The 25,691-nt window shown below is 38.4% G+C and overlaps 1 protein-coding gene across 2 annotated transcripts; it reads left to right on the top strand.

Annotated features, from left to right (window-relative positions):
* The first annotated feature begins 2,946 nt into the window (after positions 1-2,946).
* slc45a2 (solute carrier family 45 member 2) lies at positions 2,947-25,691 on the top strand. 2 transcript variants are annotated; one of them, XM_005720318.1, is made up of 7 exons: positions 2,947-3,634; positions 6,185-6,361; positions 17,782-18,143; positions 19,408-19,551; positions 21,519-21,642; positions 22,119-22,324; positions 25,416-25,691. In XM_005720318.1, exons 1-7 carry the CDS (start codon positions 3,163-3,165, stop codon positions 25,635-25,637), a joined length of 1,707 nt encoding a protein of 568 aa, XP_005720375.1. In that variant the 5' UTR covers positions 2,947-3,162; the 3' UTR covers positions 25,638-25,691. The 2 variants fall into 2 exon arrangements, with proteins under 2 accessions (XP_005720375.1, XP_005720376.1); XM_005720319.1 differs by lacking the exon at positions 25,416-25,691 and adding an exon at positions 21,740-21,795 and having other exon boundaries at positions 22,119-22,212.

Raw genomic sequence — 25,691 nt, 5'->3', positions numbered from 1 at the left:
TTATAGGTGTGTGGAGCCCAGTGACTCTTGATCACGGCCAATTTTTACCCTAAAGTCAAACTAAAATAATCTAAAAATTATTATTCATGATTGAAATCAAAAGCTTGGAATTTATTCAAACTCTACAACATCAGTAAGAAGTTCCAGATGTGTTTGATATATTTTTGATGTTTCCTGGCACAGTGACAAATGATCTGAAGGATAGATGGACGGGTGCCTTGAATTCTGCCTTTATTTAACAATGAGAATGTCAGTGTGTAGCACAGTGAAAATCCTTTCATCATTTCTCGAAGATCTCTCGGTAAAGAGGCAACTATGAGATGGTACGTTAATGTTTAAATCAGTTATGGAAAAAAAATAACATGAAATTTCTCTCTAGGGTATATTTCTCTCTTTGTAAAATTAATCACACATCAGGAAAAAAGCTGTTTTCCCATATACTTCCATAGGACTGGAAGTCTTTTTGCACTGGGTAAATTGTTCCAACCTCAACAATTAAACTATGTTTTATTATGTCTAGAGGGTAAATTAGAGAAAAAACAATGTTCTCTTAACATGGCATCCTTGGGTAAACATAAATGTCAGCTTGTTAGCTCAAAGCATTGTCCCGTGACGCGTATTTTAACTGGCACTTGTCCTTTATATGAATCTTTTAAAGACTACCAATATGAGTTCAGCGCTTCCAAACTGCCTTTTTTTTATTTGTTTGTTTTTAGGTTAAAGGAGTGGTGACTATTAAAGAAACAGGCGGTCAAAGTAAATTCTCCTGAGCCTGTTCTGATGTCATGGAGATTTGATTAAGACCACATGAAAGACTTTTTCGTGGAAATGCTAATAATTCACAGAAATCTGAATCAAGCGGTTTAGTTAATCAAATGCTATGCTGGGTTTTTTTTCTTCTGATCACTCAAGATGTTTGGAAACCGCTTAATCTTGATGATATAATATGTTGCAAGAGAAGTTCAGCTATGAGATAAGGGGCATGAAATACTATTTCAAATGAATTTAAACTCATAAAAAAGAAACAAGTACAAATAGCTCAGGATTTCCTAACTTCATTTAATGCAATTGTTAGCATTTTATTCTGGACTGGATCTCTGGGAAGTGGTACGTCACTCCAGGGTGTCCTGTCACGCTGCTTAGCACTGATTTGTCCTAAAAGATTAATCCTTTATTATAGAGATGGGGACTTATACATACTGGGGACAACTGCTGGAAGATATACTTTTAGGATGAAGTCTGAATGGTTGAAGTACGAACAAAGGATGGTTTGTGTGTCACTTGCATGCAGACTGCGTGTCTCCTGGTTCATATCCTCTGATGATACACACAAGATGCTAATTTTGAGAAAGACGCTTAACTTTGAGACTGCCCTTTAGGTAGCAGCCTTAGGTAACTGTAACTGCCAAGTATTTAGAGGTCACAGCATTCTAAGACATTCTGCTATATCTAATGTCGTCATCCACACTTGAAGAGCTTGACAATCAGCCTTTTTCTTCTTTACTACAACACCAATAAAAACTTGGCCCCAATAAGCACATGATGAGATGGTGACAGTAAGAGAGACCGTGGATCCACACAACAAAGTAAAAATCCCAATTGTTATTTATAATGTTTACACAAGAAGTGATTTATATAACCTTAAATTAAAGCAGGGATGGAACTGAAACTAAATGGTAAAGAAAAAAGGAGATGTTCCTTAAAATAGTAGATATGAAAGCAACAGGGGTGATGAAAAATGTAACAATATTGTAACAAAATAAACTAACAAAAAAGAGAGTTAACTTATTCTGACCTAACTATGATTAAACTGAGATTAAAACAAAATCAAGAGGTTTGGGGAGGGGGTCAAAATAATACAAAAGCACCTGAGCTGCCATTAGTGCTAAATTAATATTGATACTTATGGATTGCAGTTATAGGGATTTTTTTTTATGATATAGTAGTGAGGACAGTGTTTAATGATTGTAATGGTTATACAAAAAACCCTTATTGAAGATTTAAGAAATCAAATCTATTTATCACGGCTGCACATGATATCATGTCATAATAGGCCTTTTTCTCCAAGTGTTTCAAAACCACCCCCATGACTTGACATTTATTGATGTCAAGTCATACATTTTGTGTTTATTTATTCTAAATTGATCTGTAACTCAAAATTTGGCATACACAGAGGCAATAATACTGTGGAGGCATGAAATATAACCAAAATGCAAGAGTTAACCGGTAATGTTACAAAGGAAGGCTGCTTAAATGTACAATTACCACCCCTCTCCTTACCCTGCCTCCAACCAAAAACTGAATACCTGCACAAAATGACATTTATTCAGTTTTGAGTTGCATAAAAAAAATCAGTCAATTAAACTAACCCCCTAAATTAGATTTGCAACAATTAGGTTTACATCATAGCTGCCATAAATTAACAGTATTTAATTTTTTAACAGTATGACCAGAATCATTCTGTAATACTTCATTCATCAATATGCACAAGCTGTTTATTCAAATTTATTATTTTTAATGCCAAAATATAATTAGTGTTGTTATCCACAAATGTTCAAATTAATTGCTTTACAACACTTTTGGATTAAGATCACACATTACAAATATTTACTTGCACTCCTAAACAGATAAATATTGTTTAGCTGTTGTTTCAGTTGTACAGCACACTAGTGTGCCGGCTCACGTTTGGATAGAAAAACATGAATTTAGCTTTGTGAATTCAGTCATCTTTACTTGTTTTAAAGTAAACACTACTGGCCAGTCATTAGTGGCCAGTAGTGCCACCCATTGCCAAAACTAACTCAGCCCCATGAGCTGCCCGAGGCCTTTACTAGACAGAATAGGAAAAGCCATTCTGTAATCTCTTTAAAACACTCCCTTCTTTTTCCTCCTCCCTTGTCTTTCTCTCCTCCTCGCCGAGTCTTGCTCAGACCTTCACATGCAAAATAAAGCTGTGTGGCGCTTGAACTCTTTGCTCAGCTATGCAGTAGTGAAGAGGATTAACTCAAGCCAAGCGCCAGTTTTGGCATTTCATCCATCCCGTGGCAGACGGAGAGAGACTACCAAAAGCTATCTCTTTGCCTCTCTTCATCTAAATCTCCTCTTTACTCCCTTCCTGTTCTCTTTTTCTCCTTCTGTCCTTTACCCCCCTCATTTTCAATTATGACTCTGTTATCAGAAGATCAGTCTGTGAGGCCCCAACCCTGCCGGATCTCTGAGCCTGGCAAACACATCAGCACTTCTCTGCACCAGGACTCAACAGACTGCAATGGCAGCAATGTGGACTACGTAGACAGTGTGGAAGACTCTGTCTTTGGAGCTGTGGAGCCTCACAGGCGCTCTCGGGGGCGCCTTATTCTCCACGGCCTGGTCATGTTTGGAAGGGAATTCTGCTATGCCGTGGAGGCAGCTTTTGTCACGCCGGTGCTCCTGAGTGTGGGCCTGCCCCAGAGTCTGTACAGCTTGGTGTGGTTGATCAGCCCCATCCTGGGCTTCCTGCTCCAGCCCATCATCGGTTCAGCCAGCGACTATTGCCGCTCGCCGTGGGGCCGGCGGAGGCCTTACATCCTGGCACTGGGCATCCTCATGCTTGTGGGAATCACCCTGTTCCTTAATGGAGATGCTGTCATCTCAGGTGAGGGATCAGTGAAGAAAACTTGAGGGTGAGGAATTCAGACAGAACAAGAGTGGAGGTAGTGTGCTATCTGTAATCTTGTTATGTCAGAAAATGCTTTGAGGCCACGCTAGCTTTGATTTAAAAGTATTCCGAAGATTTACTATCAGGCTCCACTCCTGTGGCTCCCACTTTGGATTCGGGAAACAGGCACCCTCTCTACTTTGAAGAATAGGCTTAAAGCTTTCCTTTTTGATAAAGCTAAGGCTGAATCAGGTGACCCTAAGCACTCTCTTAGTTACACTGCAATAAGCTTAGGCTGCTGGGAGGGGCTTCCTGTGATGCACTTAGCATTTTTTCTTCATTCACCTTGTTTCACTCTCTGTGTTTATACACCACTCTGCATCTAATCATTAGCCATTATTAATCTATGGCTCTCTTCCACAAAAAATGAATGTCTCTTTCCCCTCACGCCCAACCAGTCAGGGCAGATGGTTGCCCCTCACTGAGCCTGGTGTGAGCCTCCTGTTAAAAGGGAGTTTTTCTTTCCCGTTGTCACCAAATGCTCCTGTGATCATTGGGTTTCTTTCGAATATTGTAGATTCTTTACGTTACATACCTTATATAAAACACATTGAGGTGATTGTTGTAGGAATTGGTTTGATATAAATACATATGAACTGAACTGATTTAGGTTTTGCTGTCTTCTTTTACCTGCAGGACAAGGTTAAGGGCAAGTTTCAACCTCTTTGTAAGACTTTTAAAGACTCTGAATCCAAATTTCTACTTGTGCACAGATTTTGGGGGATAAAATGATACATTCATCATGAAAGGAAAAAGTAGGGCCCAGAGATGCTCCATTTGAATCCATTAGACCAGCGGTCCCCAACCCCCGGGGGTTGGGGTATAAGCCTGGTATAAGTTTTATTTTGTTGTATTTATCCGCGACACCTTAAAGGCCGGTCCATGAAAATATTGTCGGGCATAAACCGGTCCGTGGCGCAAAAAAGGTTGGGGACCGCTGCATTAGACTCCAAACAGCATCACAAGAGCGTCTGCACACGAAAGAATCTGTTACCATTAAAAGCAATATTAGGTTGGGTAAAAAGCCTTCTCTTAAAAAAAACAGAAACACTAACTGATTCACTGCTGGCAGTGACAGCGTGTGTGTGATTGTTCAGCATCCTGTGGAATCATTCAGAGATTAAATGCACATTTGGCCATAATTTAAGTCACTCTGATTTGAAGCACATCATCCACTTAACCCGAATCATTGTTTTTGATTGAAAAATCATGAAAGCAACACTCTGCAAAAATGTGACAAACTCAGATTCAGAGGTTTGCTTTGTGAGGAATAATGGATATCGGTGTGTATGGGCAGCTTTATTTGCTGTAAGCTGTACATTTAAAATGCAGCAATCAGCTCAACAGTAACATTTGTTAAGTGTCTTAATTGTGTGTAGTTTGAACCTTTTTCACTCTTGTGCCGTCTTTGCCTGGATATCAGCTGTCAAAACACAATTAAACTAGATGCAGTATTGTTGTGGTTAATTTCCTTTTCAATCAAATTTAGTAGCGCAGATGTTGAGAGTTTTTATACCATGCTGAACATCACATTCACAAGTCACTGCTATGAGTTTGTTGGGTTTTTTACCTCTTCATTTATAATTTTGATGGTGCAAAAGTAAATGTAAAAAAACCCACTCTGTTCTGATATACACACACAAAGAGAATTATTTTTCTTCAATATCATCCAAAGTTTTCAAGGTGGTTCAGTTTAGCCTGAAGCTGTTAGAGGATTTTTTTGTGTGTGTTTTCAGGCAAAAATTACAAAAATAGACAAATAAACAGCCAAGGAATTAAAGATAAAGGCTCCTGGCTTTCTTATAGCGCTCTTATGAACTATAAAGTATGTCTCCTGACGTAGGCTGGATAAGCTGATTATCTCTCCATGTTCCCTGGGGCCGTAGTAAATGCCAAAGCGGTCGTGTGACATAATGTTTTCTATTGTCGTAGCTGCCCTCTTCTTAAAGATGAAAAACCTAACGCTGGCCTGCATCTCCCAGAGTTGCTCTTTTGGTGTTAAATTGTTTTTTTACTCTTTTTTTTGCGACTTCAGACTTTCTTTTTAAAGAAGTGACAAGTTAAAAATCCTTCCTTTACCTGTAGTTTTAATGGAATGATAAACCTGTCTTTCAGTATTCACTTGTATCTCTTAATGAAATCGTAAAATTGTCTTTAATAACTTCTAATTACACTTTCTCTTGTGGTGTTATTTGACATCTTTCATATCTCTAAAAGAGCAGCTTAGTGCTCAAGCATTCAGGTTTTAAAATACAATTGCTATGGCGTCAGTTGTAATAGGTTTTCTTTTTTTAATTATTGTATTGTTATTTTAAGTGCCTTCTGACGTGCTAGTCCTCTGAGGTTCTTGTGATGTGTATCAAGCCTAATTAGACTTGTGAATGTGACAGATAAGGCTCCTTAGTGTACTGATGTAGTCAGTGTGTTATTATTTTAATCTTTCTCTGTGGTACGTGCTGAGTGCTGATGTGTACTGTTGTTTTCCAGCACTCGTCAGAGATAGGTCTCTGAAGAGCATATGGGCCATCGTGGTGGTGATGTTTGGAGTCGTGCTGTTTGACTTTGCTGCAGACTTCATCGATGGACCCATCAAGGCCTACCTGTTTGATGTATGTTCACATGAAGACAAGGAAAGAGGTTTACACTACCATGCTCTCCTCACAGGTATGTAGCACAAACACTGTTTGGTTCTTGCTTCAATACTCACAGCTTTTGTGTTTTGTTTAGACTTATTAATGCCGGTTACGTTGGTGATTGTTTCCTTTTGATGGATTTGGACTTTAGTTTGGTAATAATTTTATGTTCATTCTGCATCTGAGCAACTCACAGTAACGCTTTATGGAAGTAAGCCTCCAAAACTTCTCCTGCTGTGACTGAGTGGGCGGAGATGCACATATAGAGGGAGTGTGAAAGTTTCAGTGAACTGTGTCTGTTTGTCGGCGTGTTAAACTGTGGGTGGAAGCTATGTCTGTTTTTTTTATTTGTGAGTGCAAACAAGAGTTCACTTGGGAAATGTTCGATAATTTCAGATATATACATATATGCTTTTTTTAGTAAGTTTGTCTGTAACAATAAAAGTTAGGTCAGGCTAGGATGAAGCACGAATATAAGAGCACAATTGATAAAACAGCTGGCTGATGATATTAGCCAATATAATGGTATAGATAAATAATTTTCATTCATCAACTAATAAATGAAAATTTAAAAAAGTAAAGAAGAGATGGGTATAAATGTCCTTCAACCATGTTATGAGTTTGGGCCTTTTTCCACTAGCGGGCACTCTTTATGACACAGAAAGTAATTTTTTTAAGGTTAATTAATAGAAAACAAGAATGTTGTACTCATAAATATACATTGATTTGTGTGTAATTTTGTCTTTCAATAAAGTAATGCATACTCTGGAATTAATTCACTAAAAATACATGCGGTTTGCCATCATATTGCGCTGTCATCTTTAATTCCATCACTGTATGCTTCATGTATATTGCTAGAAACCAACCACATAAATAATACATCCATAAGTTCCTTTCAATTTTAAAATCCTCTTTCTTCTTACCTCACGCCTCATCTCCTGAACTGAAGTCAGGGCTGTGGCAAACAGAACCATACATGCACATGCTATTTTTTTTACTGATTAGATTTACCCTCCCATCTCCGGACAGCTGACAGCGAGCTGGCTAAACAACAATAGCAACAGTTCGTTATAAGCTAACATTATGCCAGCTAATCTTAGGCTCGAGTGTTCTAAAAATCACTCTTTGATTAACAGTGTGATGATATTTCCACATAGTATGAGCTCTAACAAAGTTAGAGCTACTGGCTAACAGCAAAAACTGCAGCGCTTACTGCCTGGCTCTTGTCGTCAGGGCATGAACCACCACAGTGCCTCTTGGTGTTTCTGTCCTTGCTTGACTGTTTGCCTTCTAGTTTTAATTGTGGTGTATTTTGCCCTCTTTGAAGGCTGTTGGTGAGAACCATGCGCACATGACGTATCAGAAGAATACAATGTGATGGATGTCTCAAAATGCAGTTGGTGGCACATATGAATTTCAGTTTGCTCCCTGTTTTTCCTACAGGGTTGGGACACCTGTCAATACTCATATAAAGCCAAACATAAGCTGTATAAATATCTACACAAATGTTTGTGTCATGTGCCTGAAGAAAAGAAATATCAGCCAATTTTTTAAATTTTTAAATCACCAAATGTTGGTCTCAAATTTTCTATATCAGTAAGGATCTACTGCCAAAAGCATTTGTTGATCTGTTTTCACATGCATATGAACTTAAGTGACATCCCATTTTTAAGATCTTGCTTTGTGTACTGGCGTACAGTCATGTTGGAAGAGGAACAAAGCTGGGAGCATGAAATTGTCCAAAATGTGTTGACATGGCGTTAGCAGTTCCTTTCACTGAAACTAAGGGGCAGAGCCCAACACTGAAATCCCTGTTCTTTTACCTAGCCTACCTCTCTGTGGCTCATTTGCTGTTGTTCCAATTCACTTGGGTGGAAAGACTGTGGAATATGTAGCAAGGAAATTTCACGACTGGACTTCATTTTGCTCCTGAGAGCAATCCATTCTTTCACAAATGTTTCTAGAAGCAGTCTGCATGCATAACTGCTTGATCACCTGTGACCACGGTGACTGGAACACCTGCAATTCAATGATTTGGATGGGTGAATGAATACTTTTGGCAATATAATGCATCTGAAAGTAACAAAATAAAAAAACTGTCTCCAGCGCATCTTGCTTTATTGTTTATATTCATTTGATGATATTTCTCATGTTAAGCATAACATCTGTGTTTGGTAGAGAGGATAATGCCCTTTACAGTTTAAATGCTCTGCTCAATTTAAAAATTGCAAACACGCCAATATAAACTGTTCATTACTACTATAAGAAAAGTCTAAGCATTAACAAAGGATGGTGATTGTGTGTATTCATAAGGGATTGCTCAAATACTGTGAAAACTGTAGGGTTTTAGTGTTTTTGAGCTCAATTCTACAGTATAGTTTTACAGTTAAAAAGTCGAACACCAAACCAAAATGCAGGACAGGTGAATGAAAAATTGAGCACAACCCATCATTCAAAAGCCTGTAAAACCACTTTTAGGAGCAATAAATTGAGATGATCATTATCAGTCTCTCACATTATTATGGAGGGTTTTGGGCCCAGTCTTCTTTTTATAGTTGTTTCTGTTTATTGAGGTTTGCAGACCTTCATTCACACACATCTCTATTAAAGGTCCACTACAGCATTTTTAATCAAATTGAGGTCTGGGCTGTTCGGCTATTTTGTTGTAGATTTGCTGTTGTGCTTGAAAACGTTGCAGTGTCTCATGACCAAGTTTTGATTAATCTTTCGCTGTTGGACAGATGGCTTGACATTTGACGCTTGAATACTTTGGTATACAAAGGAGTTCACTGTCAACTCAATGACTGAAAGGCCCTGTGGCTACAAAACAAGCCCAAATCATCAGCCTTCCATTACTTCTGCATGTTGCAATGTACACTATGACCAAACATCTTCACTTTGGACTGCTCTGTTCCAAAGGTCTTGTAGTTCACTCAGGTGCAACGCTGTAACCTGTGAGGTGCTCAGCGCAGGTTGTGGGATTTGAGTTTGAGTTTTGGGGCATAACCCTCTTGTCCAAGGCCAGAGCGTGGAAGTGCAGAGGAGCTTTTGTGTGAGTGCTCTCGTGCCTTTCATAACTTTGCTCACTACATTAGCTTTTACCCAGCACTTCATGTTATGGCCAAATGGTTGAACTGATGAATATATTTTCCCTTTTGCTGAGCAGGTTTGCACCACAAAAAGTTCTCAGGCACATGTTGGATGTAGCATGACATCAACCAGCACATCAGTTTCTCCTATCAGTTTTCATTTACGTCTGATCTTTACTTCTGATTAAATAACACGTTTAGGCACACAAAGCTGCTGCTGTGCTTTTGACCAGACTCTTTGGCAGGAGGGCGAGTTAAACGCTTTTCAGTGTGGTAAATTCATTTGCACCTCAAAGAAAAGGGGTAAAAGATTAATATTATCACTTTTTTACGTTGCTGGAGGTATAAATTCAAATATCCTTTAAAAAGTTAGTATGTATACTAGCCTGCTTGAAGATTAAAGTTAAATATAAAGTTGAATATAGTTTGATGTGCAGACTTTAAGATCCCCCCTGCTTCCCCCAATTTCCATTTCCAACATTTCTGGAAGGCAGTGTAATTCTTTTTAATAATTTGAACTGAATATAATTTGAATATAATTTCCATGTCGATACCCATAATATTTTCACATTGGATGAGTTCACAATGAACAGATAAACCTGCAGCATACTGTAGTGCAGTAAATGTGATATCTTTGTATATTTTTCTTATTTCCGATGCACTAATGAAGCATTATAAACTTAAAGAATATTTCCCAAAGTAACTCACAAAGAAAGACAGACAGGAAGGTTCTTTATGGACATGATGATGATGTTTTCGGTGTGAGCGTAGTGGTGTGCTCAGCTCAAATGTCAGCAGGCACTGGGTGGTGTGAGCATTTGAGTGAGGCAGTAATCCAGCCGTGAGCTAGTCATGTGCTACAGTCATGGGTCTTAGCTGAGAGAGACCGGAGCCAGGCACATGACTGCCATGTCTGGTATGTGAAGTTTTAGTACTGTACTGAATACTTTTACATCTGAAAGTCACGTTTTTAAACCATGTTAATCAGTATAACATGCATATTATTACTGTACAACAGGGTTTCTTAAATAAATAATTCCATCGATAGCAGGGTTGAGCTAAGACTGAGATGGTCATATGAATCCAGTTTATCAGCAACATACTAATAACTGTTTGACGAGTCATTAGTCAAGCTGAAGGCTAAGACCTCTATGTGCATGTTAAGTATTAATCTATAAAGATTTGTTTTCTAATGTTTTCGGACTTTTTCTGTGCCCTGAATCACCAGAACAGCGTGCTCTCTGTGGGTGTAGACCTCCTGATTTGCAAATGAACCTCTGGGTTTTCCTCTCCTACTTAACAAAACATAGACACAGTGGAGCTGTGACTCCCTCCATCGGAGACAGGGGAGGGTTAGGCAAGGACAAATTTGCATGTTAAGATATAATTTAGTGCAAAGATATGAGTTTTAGGGTTGTAATTAATGTCAGGAGATGAACTTTATCTGTGGACTTTTGTTTGCAGCAGTGCTTTTTAAAGCTTGCTGTTTTGCTCAGATGAGGTTGTTGGTACCACCAGGGGTACTTTGGAGAATTGGAGAATTTTTTTCTTATTTATAACAATGTTAGTCCTGCATTATTCCTAAACGAATTAGGATTATTTTTTAAATGTAGCTTTGATAAACTGCATTTGATATTCAGCATTCTTGTTTTCATTGCTACGGCAATGTGTGAGTAGGAACCCTTGATTCTAATATTTAATGAAGGATTAAATGTTACAACAGTATTCAGAGTATAGTGAAAGAACGCAATTGTATGAGGCCTTTTTGTGCAATGACAAAAGAAAGCAAAGAAATAAAAGAGACCAAGAAAAAGACCTAAGAAAGCATGTGATCATTGCAGAGAATGACAAAGACTTTTTAAACCCTGTTTTTTTAGATTTGGTTCAATACAACCAATTCTTTGTCATAAATAAGGAGATGTTTTTTGAACTATTGTATGTAAGTGATTGTCATAACAGGTTTGTTGTTTTAAAAAGCTCAATGGCTCAATCCTTTATTGTACTTTTTGTGGTGGCAAGGGGGTATTTGTCCTAATAAAATACTTCACGCTGGGATGCAGTATTTATGATGACAAAAGTTTGATAACCACGGGTTTACATTTTTACAATAAATCTATGCGCTGTTTGCAGCACCATCACGACTGAGAACAATCAGCCTTGAGTCTAACCACTTCAGCCTTTTTTTTTTTTACTTTATACTTGAGTGAAACTGTAGGTGCAGACAATAGAAATCTCAACTATTACAGTGGTAGAAAAGACCAGAAAGAAAAGAAAGGAACTCTCTTGAACCAGGAATTGATCCCACATCAATCTTCAAGTCATGCAGACATAAGTGAAGCGTGACTCCTGAAGTGGTTATTACTGTACCTGCCAATGACTAAAATGTAGAAAAATAGCCTCTATTGAGGTGAGCAACTATAGAGGGCTGCAGAGGCAAGAGTTAGTGGACAAAGTTAGTGATTCAACAAAAACAATCAAGTAGTTTTATAACACCAATTCATAAAAAGTTTGGATCCTGTGTAAAAACAAAACGAGACAGTCTGCAAGTCTAATAAAGTTTATTCACAATAGAGCACAAAGAACATTTTAACATTTTACCATAAGATATGAGCTCATTTTGAACACATCTCAAAATGTTCAAAGTAAGAGGTGCTAAAAAGAAAGAGCTGAATGAACATTCTACAATGAATTAGGTTATTTGGAAACATGTCAGTAACACGATTGGGTATTAAAAAAAAGTGTCTTAGAGAACATCATCTACAGTTCATAGCATCCTGAAAAGATTTGAAACTCTGGAGAAATCTCTGTGGGCACAGGACAAGGCTGAAAATCAATACTGTCTGCCCGTGAACGTCTGGACCTCAGACTGCACTACACTAAAAACAGGCATGATGCGATCATTGAAATCACTGCAGGGGCTCAGAAACGCACAAAAAAGCCATATATGAACATGATCAAAGCTCATTTCAAACGGGCAAAGTGGAAATTAGAAAATCATGGGATTTTCTAATGTAGGATGGCCCCTACATCTTTCTTTGTCCTCATTCTAAACATTTTACAAGTTTTCGGTGTGCTATTGTGAATGAAATAAAATTGATGAAATTTGTAAATCACTGAAATCTATTTTTTGATTGACATGTTACACAGTGATTGTCTACGTTTTTTTTGAATTGCTGTGTAATTCTGTCTTTTTAATTTTGTTATTTGGTTATTTTGCTTATGGCATGTGGTCAGTTAAACACGTAATCACGTTAAAAAAGAAAACTCAGTCTCTTCCTGTGTTAGGTGCGGCTGTGTGCAGACAGGAAAAGGACCCAAGGTGCAGACTCCAGAGACAGATGTAAACTCAAAAACCATTTTAATGTTAAACTCAAATATAACATAACTGGAAACGATCAAAAAACAAACTAATACCGGAGGACTGACAGAACACACAGCTTGGTAAACGGTAGATCGCGACACGGACACTGAGAAACACAGGGCTTAAATACACAGAGGGAGCAATCAGGGAATGGGTAACAGGAGGGAAACACAGCTGGGGCAAATCAGAACTGACGAGACCAAAGAAGCGTAAACTGAACACACTGAGAAAAGACGGAGACCTTCAAAGTAAAACAGGAAACACATAACACAGACTGAACAAAGACACAGACTCACATGCAGGCACTACAGGGAACAGAGACGTGGGAACAGGGCAGACAAACACTGACTGGACACGGGGATATAGGAACTAAGGATACACATAGACGCAAACTAGACAAGGGGATGCAGGTGATAGGGGAGACAGAGCAACTAAAGAAGACAGGGACATAAGCCATTAGATAGAACTCAAAGAAACCAAAAACTAGACAGTATAAATAATATAAACTCAAAAGCCCTGGGTCGACGACCCAGGCATCCTAACATCCTGCCATTTTAGAAATAGGCGCTTTATAAGAATAACGTCATCACATTATAAAAACTATTAGTGGTGTACTTTTATGTGTTGCAAAAGCCACCAAGTTATAGAGAGGCAGTGATTCACTGAAGGTTCACTGAAGGTTCACTGAGCTATCCATAGCTCAGCAAAATTATGACGCTGACATAAAGAGACAGCTGTCTCCATTAAGCAAAATGCTCGATAATGACGCGGTCCATCTCGAGTGTGGAGGCTGTGTCGTTAATCAAAGACTGGTGTGATATGTCTCTCCAGCGTTGTGTGCGGGTGATAATTCGCTTCATAATAGTACGCTGCGACGGTGACAGACAGGCGGAATCCAGATTCCTGATGAGACATATCCATTGCCTGGATGTTGATCTTAGCTTATGTCATCTAACCTTAACACTGACATTAAAGTACAGACAATCTACATTTGAGCTTAAGCACAAACACTTGTGTTAGAAATACTCTGGTAAAAATGGAAGTATTGATTCAGGTTCTTCATGCAAATAAAAGTGAAACACTAAAAAGTAACTCTTTTTCAACTCCACAAACAGCTTTTGTGCAAACCTCATTGAACCTCCACCTGCCAATTTCATTTAACAAGCAACACTGCAAGAGTGCAAACCTTCACCGTGGCAGTTCACTCTCTGGGCAGTATTTGTATTTAAGAAAACAGTTGTATTTTTTATGAATTCATTTTGTTTTCATTGGGGTTTTTTAAACACACTTTCAGATGTTTGTAGTGCAGTGAAAAAAATTGCAAAGTTCAGGCTTTTGTTGTTCGTTTTGTTGAAACCTATTTTGATATACTTGACAAAATTTAGAATATATATATATATTTTTTTTTTAAATCAATTTTATTGTTATGGATATAGTACATGTGTAGCATTCATTTAGTATTTTTTTAATATGCAATAATAAATGCCAAGTGAAAGTTTTTGCTCACCAGCTTATTTAGTTTTCCAAAAAAACAATACAATAAAATAAATTAAAAATGTATTCAGGAGCATTATACTGTAGTCTGTATAATGTATTTAAACAGTTCAAACCTGTAGTACACACTTGCAAGAATCATAGTTTCTAAGTTGTAAAGCTTTTTTGTCAATTTTTGACCAACAAATCATTAAGTTGACCTTGAAGACCTTTTATTTGTTAGCCTGACCCCACTCTACACCCCTACACAGTTTTACCAGAATTCATTCAAAGCTTTTCAAGCTGTTGTGAAAAGCTATCGTGTTTACAGACAACATGACTCATGCTACCAAAAACATAAACACTTTGGCAGAGTTAATAAAAAAATATTAATTCGTGGGAATATTTTTTCAGCCTTGACTCTAATGAATGTACTCTGCTTAAACATCTGCTATGCAGAACGCAAGCAGAGGAAAACAAGGGAATAAAAAAAAAATAACTCTATTTGCTGTTACCTACATTATAGATGGGCCACTTTGCCTAAACAGAAAAAGTTAGGAATGGATTCAGAAGTTGTGGGAACACTAAGATCAATTTTCAGTTCAATTCAATTTTATTTATACAGCACCAAATCACAACAACAGTCACCTCAATGCACTTTATATTGTAAGGCAGACCCTACAATAATAAATACAGAGAATAACCCAACAATTATATGACCCCCTATGAGCAAGCACCTTGGCGACAGTGGGAAGGAAAAACTCCATTTTAACAGGAAGAAACCTCCGGCAGAACCAGGCTCAGGGAGGGGCGGGGCCATCTTCCGCGACCGGTTGGGGTGAGAGAAGAAAGACAGGGTAAAAAACATGCTGGGAGGAGAGACAGAGATTAATAACAAGTATGATTCAATGCAGAGAGGTCTATTAACACATAGAATAGAAGAAGAAACACTCGATGCATCATGGGAATCCCCCGGCAGCCTACGGCTATTGCAGCATAACTAAGGGAGGATTCAGGGTCGCCTGATCCAGCCCTAACTATATGCTTTAGCAAAAATGAAAGTTTTAAGCTAATGTTAAAAGATCAATGTTAGTGGTACAGCCTGGGACAAAAACAAAACAAAACAAAACACTAGAAGTAAGTCACATTCATTTCTTTTGTGAGTCCCAGTGGAGTTTGTGTGCATGACGTGATCAGTTGAGCAGCGCTGCCTTAGGTCTGATTTAACCCACCGAATTTAACAAGATATAACCACACGATCCACAGTGGGTGATTTCCAGTCCCTAGACAGCATAAACCTTGTATAAAGGTGGGATTCAGTGAGTAAATCTAATAAGCATTATCATCTTAAATTTATATTGATGCCTGCTACCCTTGGTATAACCAAACTCTCTGCACCAGTCCAACAGTGCATCCCTGTAAACTTCACCGCAGCAATGAAAAGTAACCAGTGTAGCTTGCACTAAATTGCCCAGTATTTGCATGTTATCTTTGAATAGCGCAAAGATGGTATACTTAAAGTTGTTTTGCAGGATATTTCACAGTATGAAAAAAAAAAACGAATTTCATCAGCACATCAGGTATAAAGCTGATATCAAAAGCTTATGAAATTGAGGACATTTAAGCTTTAAATTCTGAGTCTATCAAATGTCACTGAGCAGCACTTAAAAACAATCTCTCCTCCCCCTCTCCTCTTTCCTCATCGTTGAGTAAACTTCGCTCTCATTCTTTTCTCACCCTGGGAAATACAGCAGTGATCCTTCACACTGTCTGACAAACTGCACAGACTGTTGAGCTCTTTAAAAGATGCATTTAAAATGACTTGCCACTTAAAAAAATATTACTCCCTTTGTGCTCGCTCCTCTTCTGCAGGGCTATTTCATCTCATCATGTGTCATAAGAACCGATGTGGGATACACCAACAGGATTCTCTTTTATATGTTACTGTTTCTCCATTTACAGTGAAATCAGTTTGATGTCTGGAAGGTGAGTGAGGTCAAATAGCTCCCGTTTGAATAAACCTAAAGTAACAAGTGTTTAAATACTCAAATAAAGCACAGGTATCCAAAAACTCTATGTAAGTACAGTAACAACATATTACTTTTCCCACATCTGAAAATATTCAATTTTTTTCTGTCATGAGTTTTGAAATGTGCTTGTCCAGTGGTGTGTGCCAGTAAAAGTAATAAAATTACTTTTCTCTTCATTTATGGAACATACTGTATGTACAGTCACATTTGGTTCTTTTAAAGAGTGTCAACAGATAAATGCGGTTTGCTTGAATAATATCTCAGATAAAATCCACTTTTCAATCGGTTATTTGATCCAACTGATTTAATAATTTAATTTTCTTTTATGGGAAAAAGTACGTTTATTCTTGGCACCAGAAGCTGTTAGCAAAAACTAGCTTTTGTAGCTTGTTTCTTTTGACTATTTTTCAATGCATAATTCCCAGGGTTTCAGGGTTTTTTGGAGGGGAATGTCTTTCATGTGCTGCCTGTTTCAAATCCATCACCTTACACTTTCCTGCAGATGGCCTCTAATCATCTTCCTCTCTTCACTCTTTGATATGATGCAAAATTCATAGTCGTTTCAGAGATCGCAAACACAGCAGCCCCTCAGGCACTGAAGCAACAACAAACCAGAACATTTCTACCATTATAAAGGAAATGTCAAGGCATTGAGTCACATAATTGTATGTTCAATGACATGTTCACCAAATGTTTTCTTTTTCTTTGCACCCTTTCCATAGAGGTCAAATTTAACTAGTCTAGTCCTGATGACATACAGATTTAAGAATTACCTGATGGAAGATTTTGGGATGAATCTTCTTCTGGATGCTCTTGATTTGAATTTGGATAAACTGGTTTAAGAATAAGCAGAAGCCCACTTTTTCTGACGTTTTTAGCCTGGATAAAAAATCAGATAGAGATTTTTAGATCTTGGTATGATGACATTACCAGAACAGTAGGCCCTGGATGTCAGAGGTTAAAAAAGATGGGCTCCACTGCCTACATAACAAAAGGCACTAGATAATAATGTGAAATAGGTTTATCAGAGGAGATAAACTAGTTACAGCTAGTTGAGTTAAGCTAGTTGGTTTACACCTTAACTGCTTTGGTTACTGTCAAAGGTGTCATGGAGTCATTTATCCACATTATTACAGCTTTAAGCAACTACAGAAAGCCCGATAGAGACTAAAAACAGAGCTTAGAATCAAGGAGATGTTTGATTTGCATTCTTTAGTTGGTCTTAACACAACACACAATAAATGTCAGTGCAAATAACTGTTTTCTAGCTACTTCGCCATATCAGTTCAAAAGGAGGTTTCCCAACTCTTGATGCTGTCCCCAAGCGGTTGAAAATAGTAGTTATTTCATCAGTCACTGCTCTAGTCACCATGTATATAACTAATAGAGAACAAGTGCATTTGATTCCTCCCCTTTACCTCTCACTGCTCTCAGCCATGCTTCTAGAACAATTCTTGGATCTACGCATTGTTTTAATCTTTCATTCTGTGTGCACCAGGCCTGGGCGGAGCATGTGGTTACCTGGTGGGAGCTATGGACTGGGGTCACTCCGCGTTGGGCCGTCTCTTTGGATCCGAGTACCAGGTCATCTATTTCTTCTCAGCGCTGACCTGGGGCATCTTCCTCACTGTGCACCTCTTCAGTATTCCAGAGCAACCTCTGGGCAAGGCACCATCTCCATCTGATTCACCATCCAGCCCTCTTCGCCTGCTGAGCTCTCATAGCAATAGTTATGGAGCACTTAAGGAGCCTGTCTCTCCTGTAGTCTCCGCATCTGTCACAGATCTCAGGCCCAGATCTTTCTCAGCCCTGGGAGAAGCCAATTCAGTGACCTCAAGTGTCAAACAGCCAAACAAAGAGGTATGTAACATGCATAAAAAGTCTTTCAGGGAGTTTAGTGCATTAAGTGAATTACACAATACAGAGAGCCAATAAAACTAGTCAAACCTTGAAGTTGCCACAGACTATATTGAGATTCAAATGGTTAGTCAGGGTACGCTTGGCAGAGGCAACTATGGAAATAACACACTGAGTCTTATAGGAGTTTGAATACTTTCTCTACAGTAGTAAATGATGTGAGATGCAGTATTCAGGGAGTTTCAAGACTATTGATACACCTGCCAGTTCATCTTACTACTCCTGCTTTGCTGAATGCTTTGCAGAATATCTTAGTACTTGATCTGCCCCCCCCCCTTTTGCTTTATTGACACCAGCCATGCAGCTGGCATGAAGTCTCCAAGTTTGTATAAATCCTGAAAAACTATGCTATCCCAGCAGGATCTAAGAGGGTTCCACAGAGTATCCCAAAGGCCACTGAGATGCAGGAATGCCTTTCAAGAACCCCTATAAGTATAGAGTGAGGCTGGGGTCAGCGGAGTGTTCAGGAAAGACCAATAGAACACATCTGCCCGAGTGTCATCTCAACAACTGCTTCAGTGCAGACAATACAACTTCCAACTTTATAAGTTCCTGCATTAAAAGTATATCCAAACTTTCCAAAGATTTTCTAGACTTATATATTTGACTGATGTGATCTCAGTCTTTTACATTTCAGAGGGATTGATGTGATCACCTTCCTCAAAATCACCTTTACAGTTTTCATTTAAGTGTTTGATGAATTATCTCTACGATGTCGACTTTTTGCCTGAATATTCCTCCTCCTTCTTTTGTAGATTCAGCTTTCTATTGATGCTTCACATTTGTTTGTTTTTTGCCTGTTATATTAGAAAGGTTTAAGAAAAAAAGATGCTAAAAGAATTGCTCTGTATATATCTGCTACACTAGAAAATTAATAAGGGATGATTGTTCCAAAGAGCGTAGTTGTTTTTTTCTTTTTCAAGTCTTCCTTTTGCTTTAATCATCTCCTATCCTTAATCCTAAAGCCAACTCCTTAGTAGTAGTCCTTTATGCTGAATCCCTTCATTCAATCTAATTACAGCCTTTTATGGGGCATGCATGTTTTTTTAATTGTAGAGTCTTTTGAAGTGTTGTCACTCATGGGCTAAAAACACCACTAGCCGTGAAATACCAGCAGACTAATGAGCACTCTGAGAGGGTTTTTTTTCCTCCTGTCAGTTTTTTAGCTGCTGGCACTGATGTCTGTGATGTTTTTGTGTATTTGCAGGACCAGAAGAAGATGACGTTCAGGTTGCTGATAAAAGCTATTGTCAATATGCCAAGTCACTACCGCTGCCTGTGTGTCAGCCACCTGCTGGGATGGACAGCGTTCCTCTGCAATATGCTTTTCTTTACCGATTTCATGGGACAGGTATTGATTTGCATGTGTCTCCAGTGAGCTTTTTAGAATTTCAAATAGTAACCAATCAATAATCTTATTTAGAAAGCTGGGCCATTTGCAACCTCATAAAGGTTACAATTCTACTTGATATTTATCATCGCTGCGTCCTTTCTTTCACATGTTGCTGTCAGATTGTGTTTCTCGCCAAGGCCTTTGTCTGGTGGAATAGATGAGAAAAAAGTGTTTATTTTTCTAAAGCCTTGAGTTTAGAATTACAGCCAACTCACCACAATGTTTTTGAATGAGGACTGCTAAAATGCCAGCTGTTGCTAGACAGCTGCAACTATAAACTGTACCAATAAAACTTCAGAGCAGATGTCTTCAGCTGGATATTAGTCCAATTAACCACACTGCAAGTGTTATATTTGCACTAAAAATGCTACAAAAGGCACTAACAAAAATGGATCCAGTTCAATTTCTCAAATTAACTGAGCTGATTTCTAAGGTCTACCAATCTCAAAGCCCTTAATGATGCATTACTTTAATCAATTTACATACCAACAAGCAATTTAAGCAAGTTAAGAAAATCATTTTTTAAAAAGGTCATGAATAGAGCCCAGCCAACATGCAATATTTGATGAATTAAAAATCAAATATTTTGATATATTGCTGTTTTCTTCTTTTAGATAGAGGAAACCTAAAAAAGATTCCCCTTACATTAATACTTATTTATTCACGATATTACACACCATTTGTTGTTCGTGGTGTTCTGAACACGTCTTCCCGACAGGAAATTGCAGAGTACCTGTTGGTGGATAAACTCAAGTGGTGTTATAAAGAACCACTGTTATTTTTTGCATATCCAAGTGTCAATTTTTTAAACAGATATGCATAATATCTGAACAATAGAAGGTTTTTTTTCCCAATATAAGGTTATTTTCTCTATTTTATCAATTGTTTTACAATTTGTGTGTGTGTGTGTGTGTGTGTGTGTGTGTGTGTGTGTGTGTGTGTGTGTTGTGATCTAAATGTGTCAAGTAAAATATAAAGGTGCTGCTTTTATTCCAGTCTGTTACACCTAGTGGTCCGTCTATAGGTGACCATTTGCTTTTGGAAGACTCCTTCCTTCACACTCATTGGCTAACAACGTAGTCATTAGCAATGATTTTTGTGATGTCAGACTGTGAGCAGCATTAGTGCTTGTGAGCTTCTGATTGGCCATCAGATCTAGGAGTCAGGGTTTAATCACCACCTGTTCATTGGCCTTGGTGTGTTCTTGACGGTGATTCTTTTGAATTTTCATATGAACAGCGATAATTTTTCCAAATAAAAACAGAAAATCCTTGCATGTGGAAACCGTCTCAATAATCCAAGCAAACAAAACAAAAACAATTAACATATAATTATCTAATTTACTCCGTTAGTTTGGTTTGCTTTGTTTGAATATGGCAATTTAGTCTTTGGCAGAAACAATTAACAAAAATCATATCAGACTTATGTGATATCCCTTAAAATGACTTACGTTCAAATGAGGTAAGGTTCAAAGCAATTCAAAGCAACAACATTAGAGAGGAAAAGCAACATACTGCAACATGTATCTGCGTTCAAGCTCCATTAAGCTGCCTACTTGTGTGGGGGCAGATGGAGGGTGAAGGGAGGTGCGGCGTGTTGTTATTGTTGTGTGCAATGCTCTGTTGACATGTGCCATTATGATGAATGCTTTCAGTGTCACAGTGTGAATGCTGATCAAAGGATGCTCTTCACACCATGACTCTGCCTCGCTTCATTAAGCACAGATGCACCAACTTATCTAAAATTGCAGGCTTATTTCTTATCAGCAATGAGAAATGCATAGTCAGGCTCCCTGTTCTGCAACAGGGCTACAGATGTTTTGTTCATAAGGAAAATAAAAAATAAAAGCCTTTACTTTAACAAGAAGTTGGCCAGTATCTGATATACAAATCCTTCCTTTTTAAATGACCCTCCTCTCTTTTCAGATTGTGTATAAGGGGAATCCGTACGCCGATCACAACTCTACCGCCTATGCCACATATGAGAGGGGAGTAGAAGTTGGCTGCTGGGGATTGTGCATTAATGCAGTGTCCTCTGCTCTCTACTCATGTAAGTGGCAGTAATGTGTGAGGGGAAGCTATGTGAGAGAGTGGCAGGTGGAAATGGATAACAAAGGGAAATTACTGCTTTTGCTTTGGGATTGCAGGGAACTCCCTTAGCATGCTTTTGCCAAGGCATCCTGACCTGCGTTATTCTGAACACGTAAGTCCACATGTATGCTTCAAACATCCCCTGTTAAACAGCACATGTGAACCTGAGAGAACTGTTGTGCTACATACAGGGTAAAGCTCAGCCAAATAATGAAGGCTTGGCATGAACTCAGCTTTTTTAGTCTTTTGCTGTTGAGAAGGAGTCTTGGCTTCTAGGAAATGTCCAATTATATGTACAGACAGTTTTGGTACATCTAATGTACGCTAATCTAATGTTCACATAATTATCTACCCTGACTCCACACGCCTCATGCGGGTTTGTTGATCCACCAGTAATTTTAACTTTCCGTGACGTACATGTCTGTGTGTTTTCAGATGTGCAGCGCTTCCTCCTCTCATACATCGGGCTGAAGGGATTATATTTTATGGGCTACCTTGTGTTTGGATTGGGCACCAGCCTGATTGGCCTTTTCCCCAACATCATAGCAACGCTCGTCCTCTGCAGTGTGTTTGGTGTCATGTCGAGCACACTCTACACCATCCCATTCAACCTGATAGCAGAGTATCAACGCGAGGAGGAGGTAATAAACTGGCAGTAGAAACACTCACTAGCTAAGGAATTGTTCAGGTTTCCTCAGTTTAAAAGGATCACATGGTTCTTAAATGAGCACATTTGTATATTGTACACGATACTGCATAACTATAGTATTGATTTTCCGTTTTTTCCACAGTGTAAAACATGTTTTGTTGTCAGTTTGCAGGTAAATAATAGCCCCATACTCCAAAATAATTATCTTTTTCCTAGTATAACTTTTGGTTTTGGGAATGAATCAAATGTAGCCCTAACGTGTCCTTATGTGAAACTGTAACAGGCACAAATTGATTGACAAGCAATCAATCAAGAAAATAATTTGCAGATTACAGTAAAAATATAAAAAGAAATGATTATTTCTGGTGTTTTTTAAGAAGCATACTGTAAGAATTAAGATGATCGAACATTTCTGAATGATGTGAATGAAAGCTTCGATTTAAAAGGGTACATAACGACTGGAACATTTAGCGCAGCTACTTCCTTTAATCATGATTTCCGATCAAAATTTGAGACTATAAAGCATTGCAGTGATGTGCAAAATCTTAAGCCACACCTCAATCTTTATATTTTCATCAGAAAATGTGCAAAAATATGTCAATATACATGGGAACACGGTATGTAAGACAAAAACAGAGTGTGTCTGATTCTAATTCGTTTGAAAGTCAATGTTTCGTACGACCACTTTGGTGCTTCAATAGGGCCTGAGCTCTCTCAGGCGGCTTTCTTGTCATTTCTTTAAGTAGTCTTCAGGAAAGTTCTCCAGGCGCCTTGAAGGACATTCAAAGCCCTTCTTTGGATGTTGGCTGCCCTTTATTCCATGGTTTGTTGAGATGATCCCACACTGCTTCATTTATGTTGAGGTCTTGGCTTTAGGGGGGTCCTTGGTGGCTGATTTTATTTTGTGTTTTTCTGTCCGATTTTTCTACCCTGCACTGGCAGTGTCTTTGGGAGCATTTTGATGCTGGAAAATGAAGCCTCTGCAAATAAGCAACTTTTCAGATGGTATTCCATGGAGGATTAAAATCTGAGGGTACTTTTCTGTATTAATAATTCCATTCATTTTGATAAGAACCCAGACACCTCATGCAGAAATGCAACCTATCACAGAGCCTCCGCTGTGTTGTTACAGATGGCTGTACCAGTCACTGTTGACCATGCCTCCTGACCTCCTCTTTACATTCTGATTTGAACCAAAATTTTCAAATATGGATCCATCACTGCATAAGACCTGCTGCCACTGATTTCCAGTTTTTATAATTTGGTATTCCTCTGCCTTTTCTCCTTTTCCCTTCCTGCTAACCTTCGACTGAGAACATTTGCATTGAGGCTGCTAAATCTGTCAGGTATGTCAGGTCTCTGCTGGTTTCTTTTTTTTTTTATTTCTTAAGGACATGGCTTTCAGATACTGTACATCTGCTGCAGATTTTTTTAATTTTTCCTTTAGGCCTGCAACTTTTGTCCTCAACTTGGTGTATAGTTTTCTTAAGCACAAACTGCACGCCATGGTGAGATATTCTGAGTCTTTGGATGTTGTGTATCTGTGTTATCTTTGGCATTTTTCATAGATTCAACTAAGGAAATGAGGAAAACAATCCAAAGTTTTTTCATCAGGCTGCTGGTAACAAAGTGTTTAAAGTAACAAGTTAAAAACTGGTTCTTTTTTTGTCTGATATGTGTAGACACGACGCTGGTTCATCTCTTGAGTTAGGTCTCTTTGTGTTCTTAAACAAGGTCAGTCAATCTTCTAAAAATGTGGACTGAAAATGAGTCAAAAGGTAGCCAGCATGCACAGACAAACTCTGAAAGATCTTCAGAAAGTCTAAAGAACTATTCCAGGAAAATCTGGCTCCTTGGAAGCAACACATAAAGAAGTGAGGTGTGGCTTAAGACTTGTGCACAGTCCCATATTTTACTTCTTTAAAGTTCAAGTATTTACAAAAGACAGATCAAGAATGAGGCACTTTAAAGCCCCCGAAAAAACTATCCTAACTATTAATCCCATAACACAACTGACTCTACTCCTTCTGTCGGTTTTCTGTAGAAGTATTTAAAGTCCTAATGGAAACCAGAGATATTCACGAGGCTCTCCAAAACCATAAATATATGTCATTATTTATTCATCAATAGAACGAACGACTGAACTGACGTTTTTGTGTTAAATTGTTGTAATGCACCTTTTATACCTGTTAAATGGGGAATTAATTGGTTTAAATATATCAAACAGTAGAAATCATCTGTCAGTCAAGTACACAGGCATTCATATTTTATTGTGAATTTGAAATTGCATCATTCAGTGTTACATCATTGTTAGAGGCTGTTCTGCAGAACAAGATTTTTGGCAAGATTTTGCCACTTATGTAAGTTACATTTATGCATTTAAATACCAAAAAAATAAAAAAAAAGATCAGATTTTCATTTTAAAGGTTTGGAATAACACTAAACTTCTTTTCCCTTTTTTTAAGTGTCCACATAAATGTCTGTGAAGATTCTCAGTCATCCAGGTCATCGTAGTCAAAGGAGCTTGCAAAGAAAAGCGTCTGGACTTCTTTAAGTTGCTTGACTCTCCACCATTTGACCTTAGAACTGAAGAAGCTTCTCGGATGAGAGGTGAAACGTTTTCAAGCAACTTAAAGAAGTCCAGACGCTTTTCTTTGCAAGCTCCTTTGTCCACATAAATGTTTAAATACCGCTTATAGTATTGCTGCAACATTCTCAAAAAAGTTTATATAGTTCATCTATAAAACATGAACTGCAATGTCATTCATAAGTGGTTGCCTCAAAAATCAATTGTTTATTTTTTTCTGTCACGGTCAATCAATACCTGATTGAACTAAAGCAGGTGAGAGTTTGATGGAATTCAACTTGCAACAACTGAAGCGAGGCTGAAAAGAATCTATCTTTTTAAGAAGCTGTTTCTTCATATTCTCAGAGCCGTCTGTTTATCCAGCTGTTTGTTTGTGTTTTTTGCCACAGCCTCTCTGATTAAACTGAAATTGATGTTTCCATATATTGCTCTCTTGTTTTCCCCTCCCCGCCATCCTCCTCTTCTCTAATAAACCTACAACCTCCTGTGCTTCCAGCAACAACTGAAGCTGCACGGAAGCAATAAAAGTCCTCGAGGTTCGGGAATGGACTGTGCCGCCCTCACTTGCATGGTCCAGTTGGCTCAGATCATCGTGGGCGTGGGGCTCGGTGCTCTGGTCAACGCGGCAGGAAGTGTGATCGTGGTGGTCCTCTCGGCTTCGACCATGTCTCTGCTCGGCTGCATCTTCATTGTCCTCTTCATCAGATATGTGGAATGAATGATTCTGCTCAAATACAAATTTTAATGATATTGTTTTAAATAAACAATGATT

This window comes from Pundamilia nyererei, unplaced genomic scaffold, assembly GCF_000239375.1.
Source record: "Pundamilia nyererei isolate P.nyererei 1_Seehausen unplaced genomic scaffold, PunNye1.0 scaffold00002, whole genome shotgun sequence".
Taxonomy (NCBI): domain Eukaryota; kingdom Metazoa; phylum Chordata; class Actinopteri; order Cichliformes; family Cichlidae; genus Pundamilia; species Pundamilia nyererei.
This window is presented reverse-complemented; position numbering and strand designations above follow the sequence as displayed.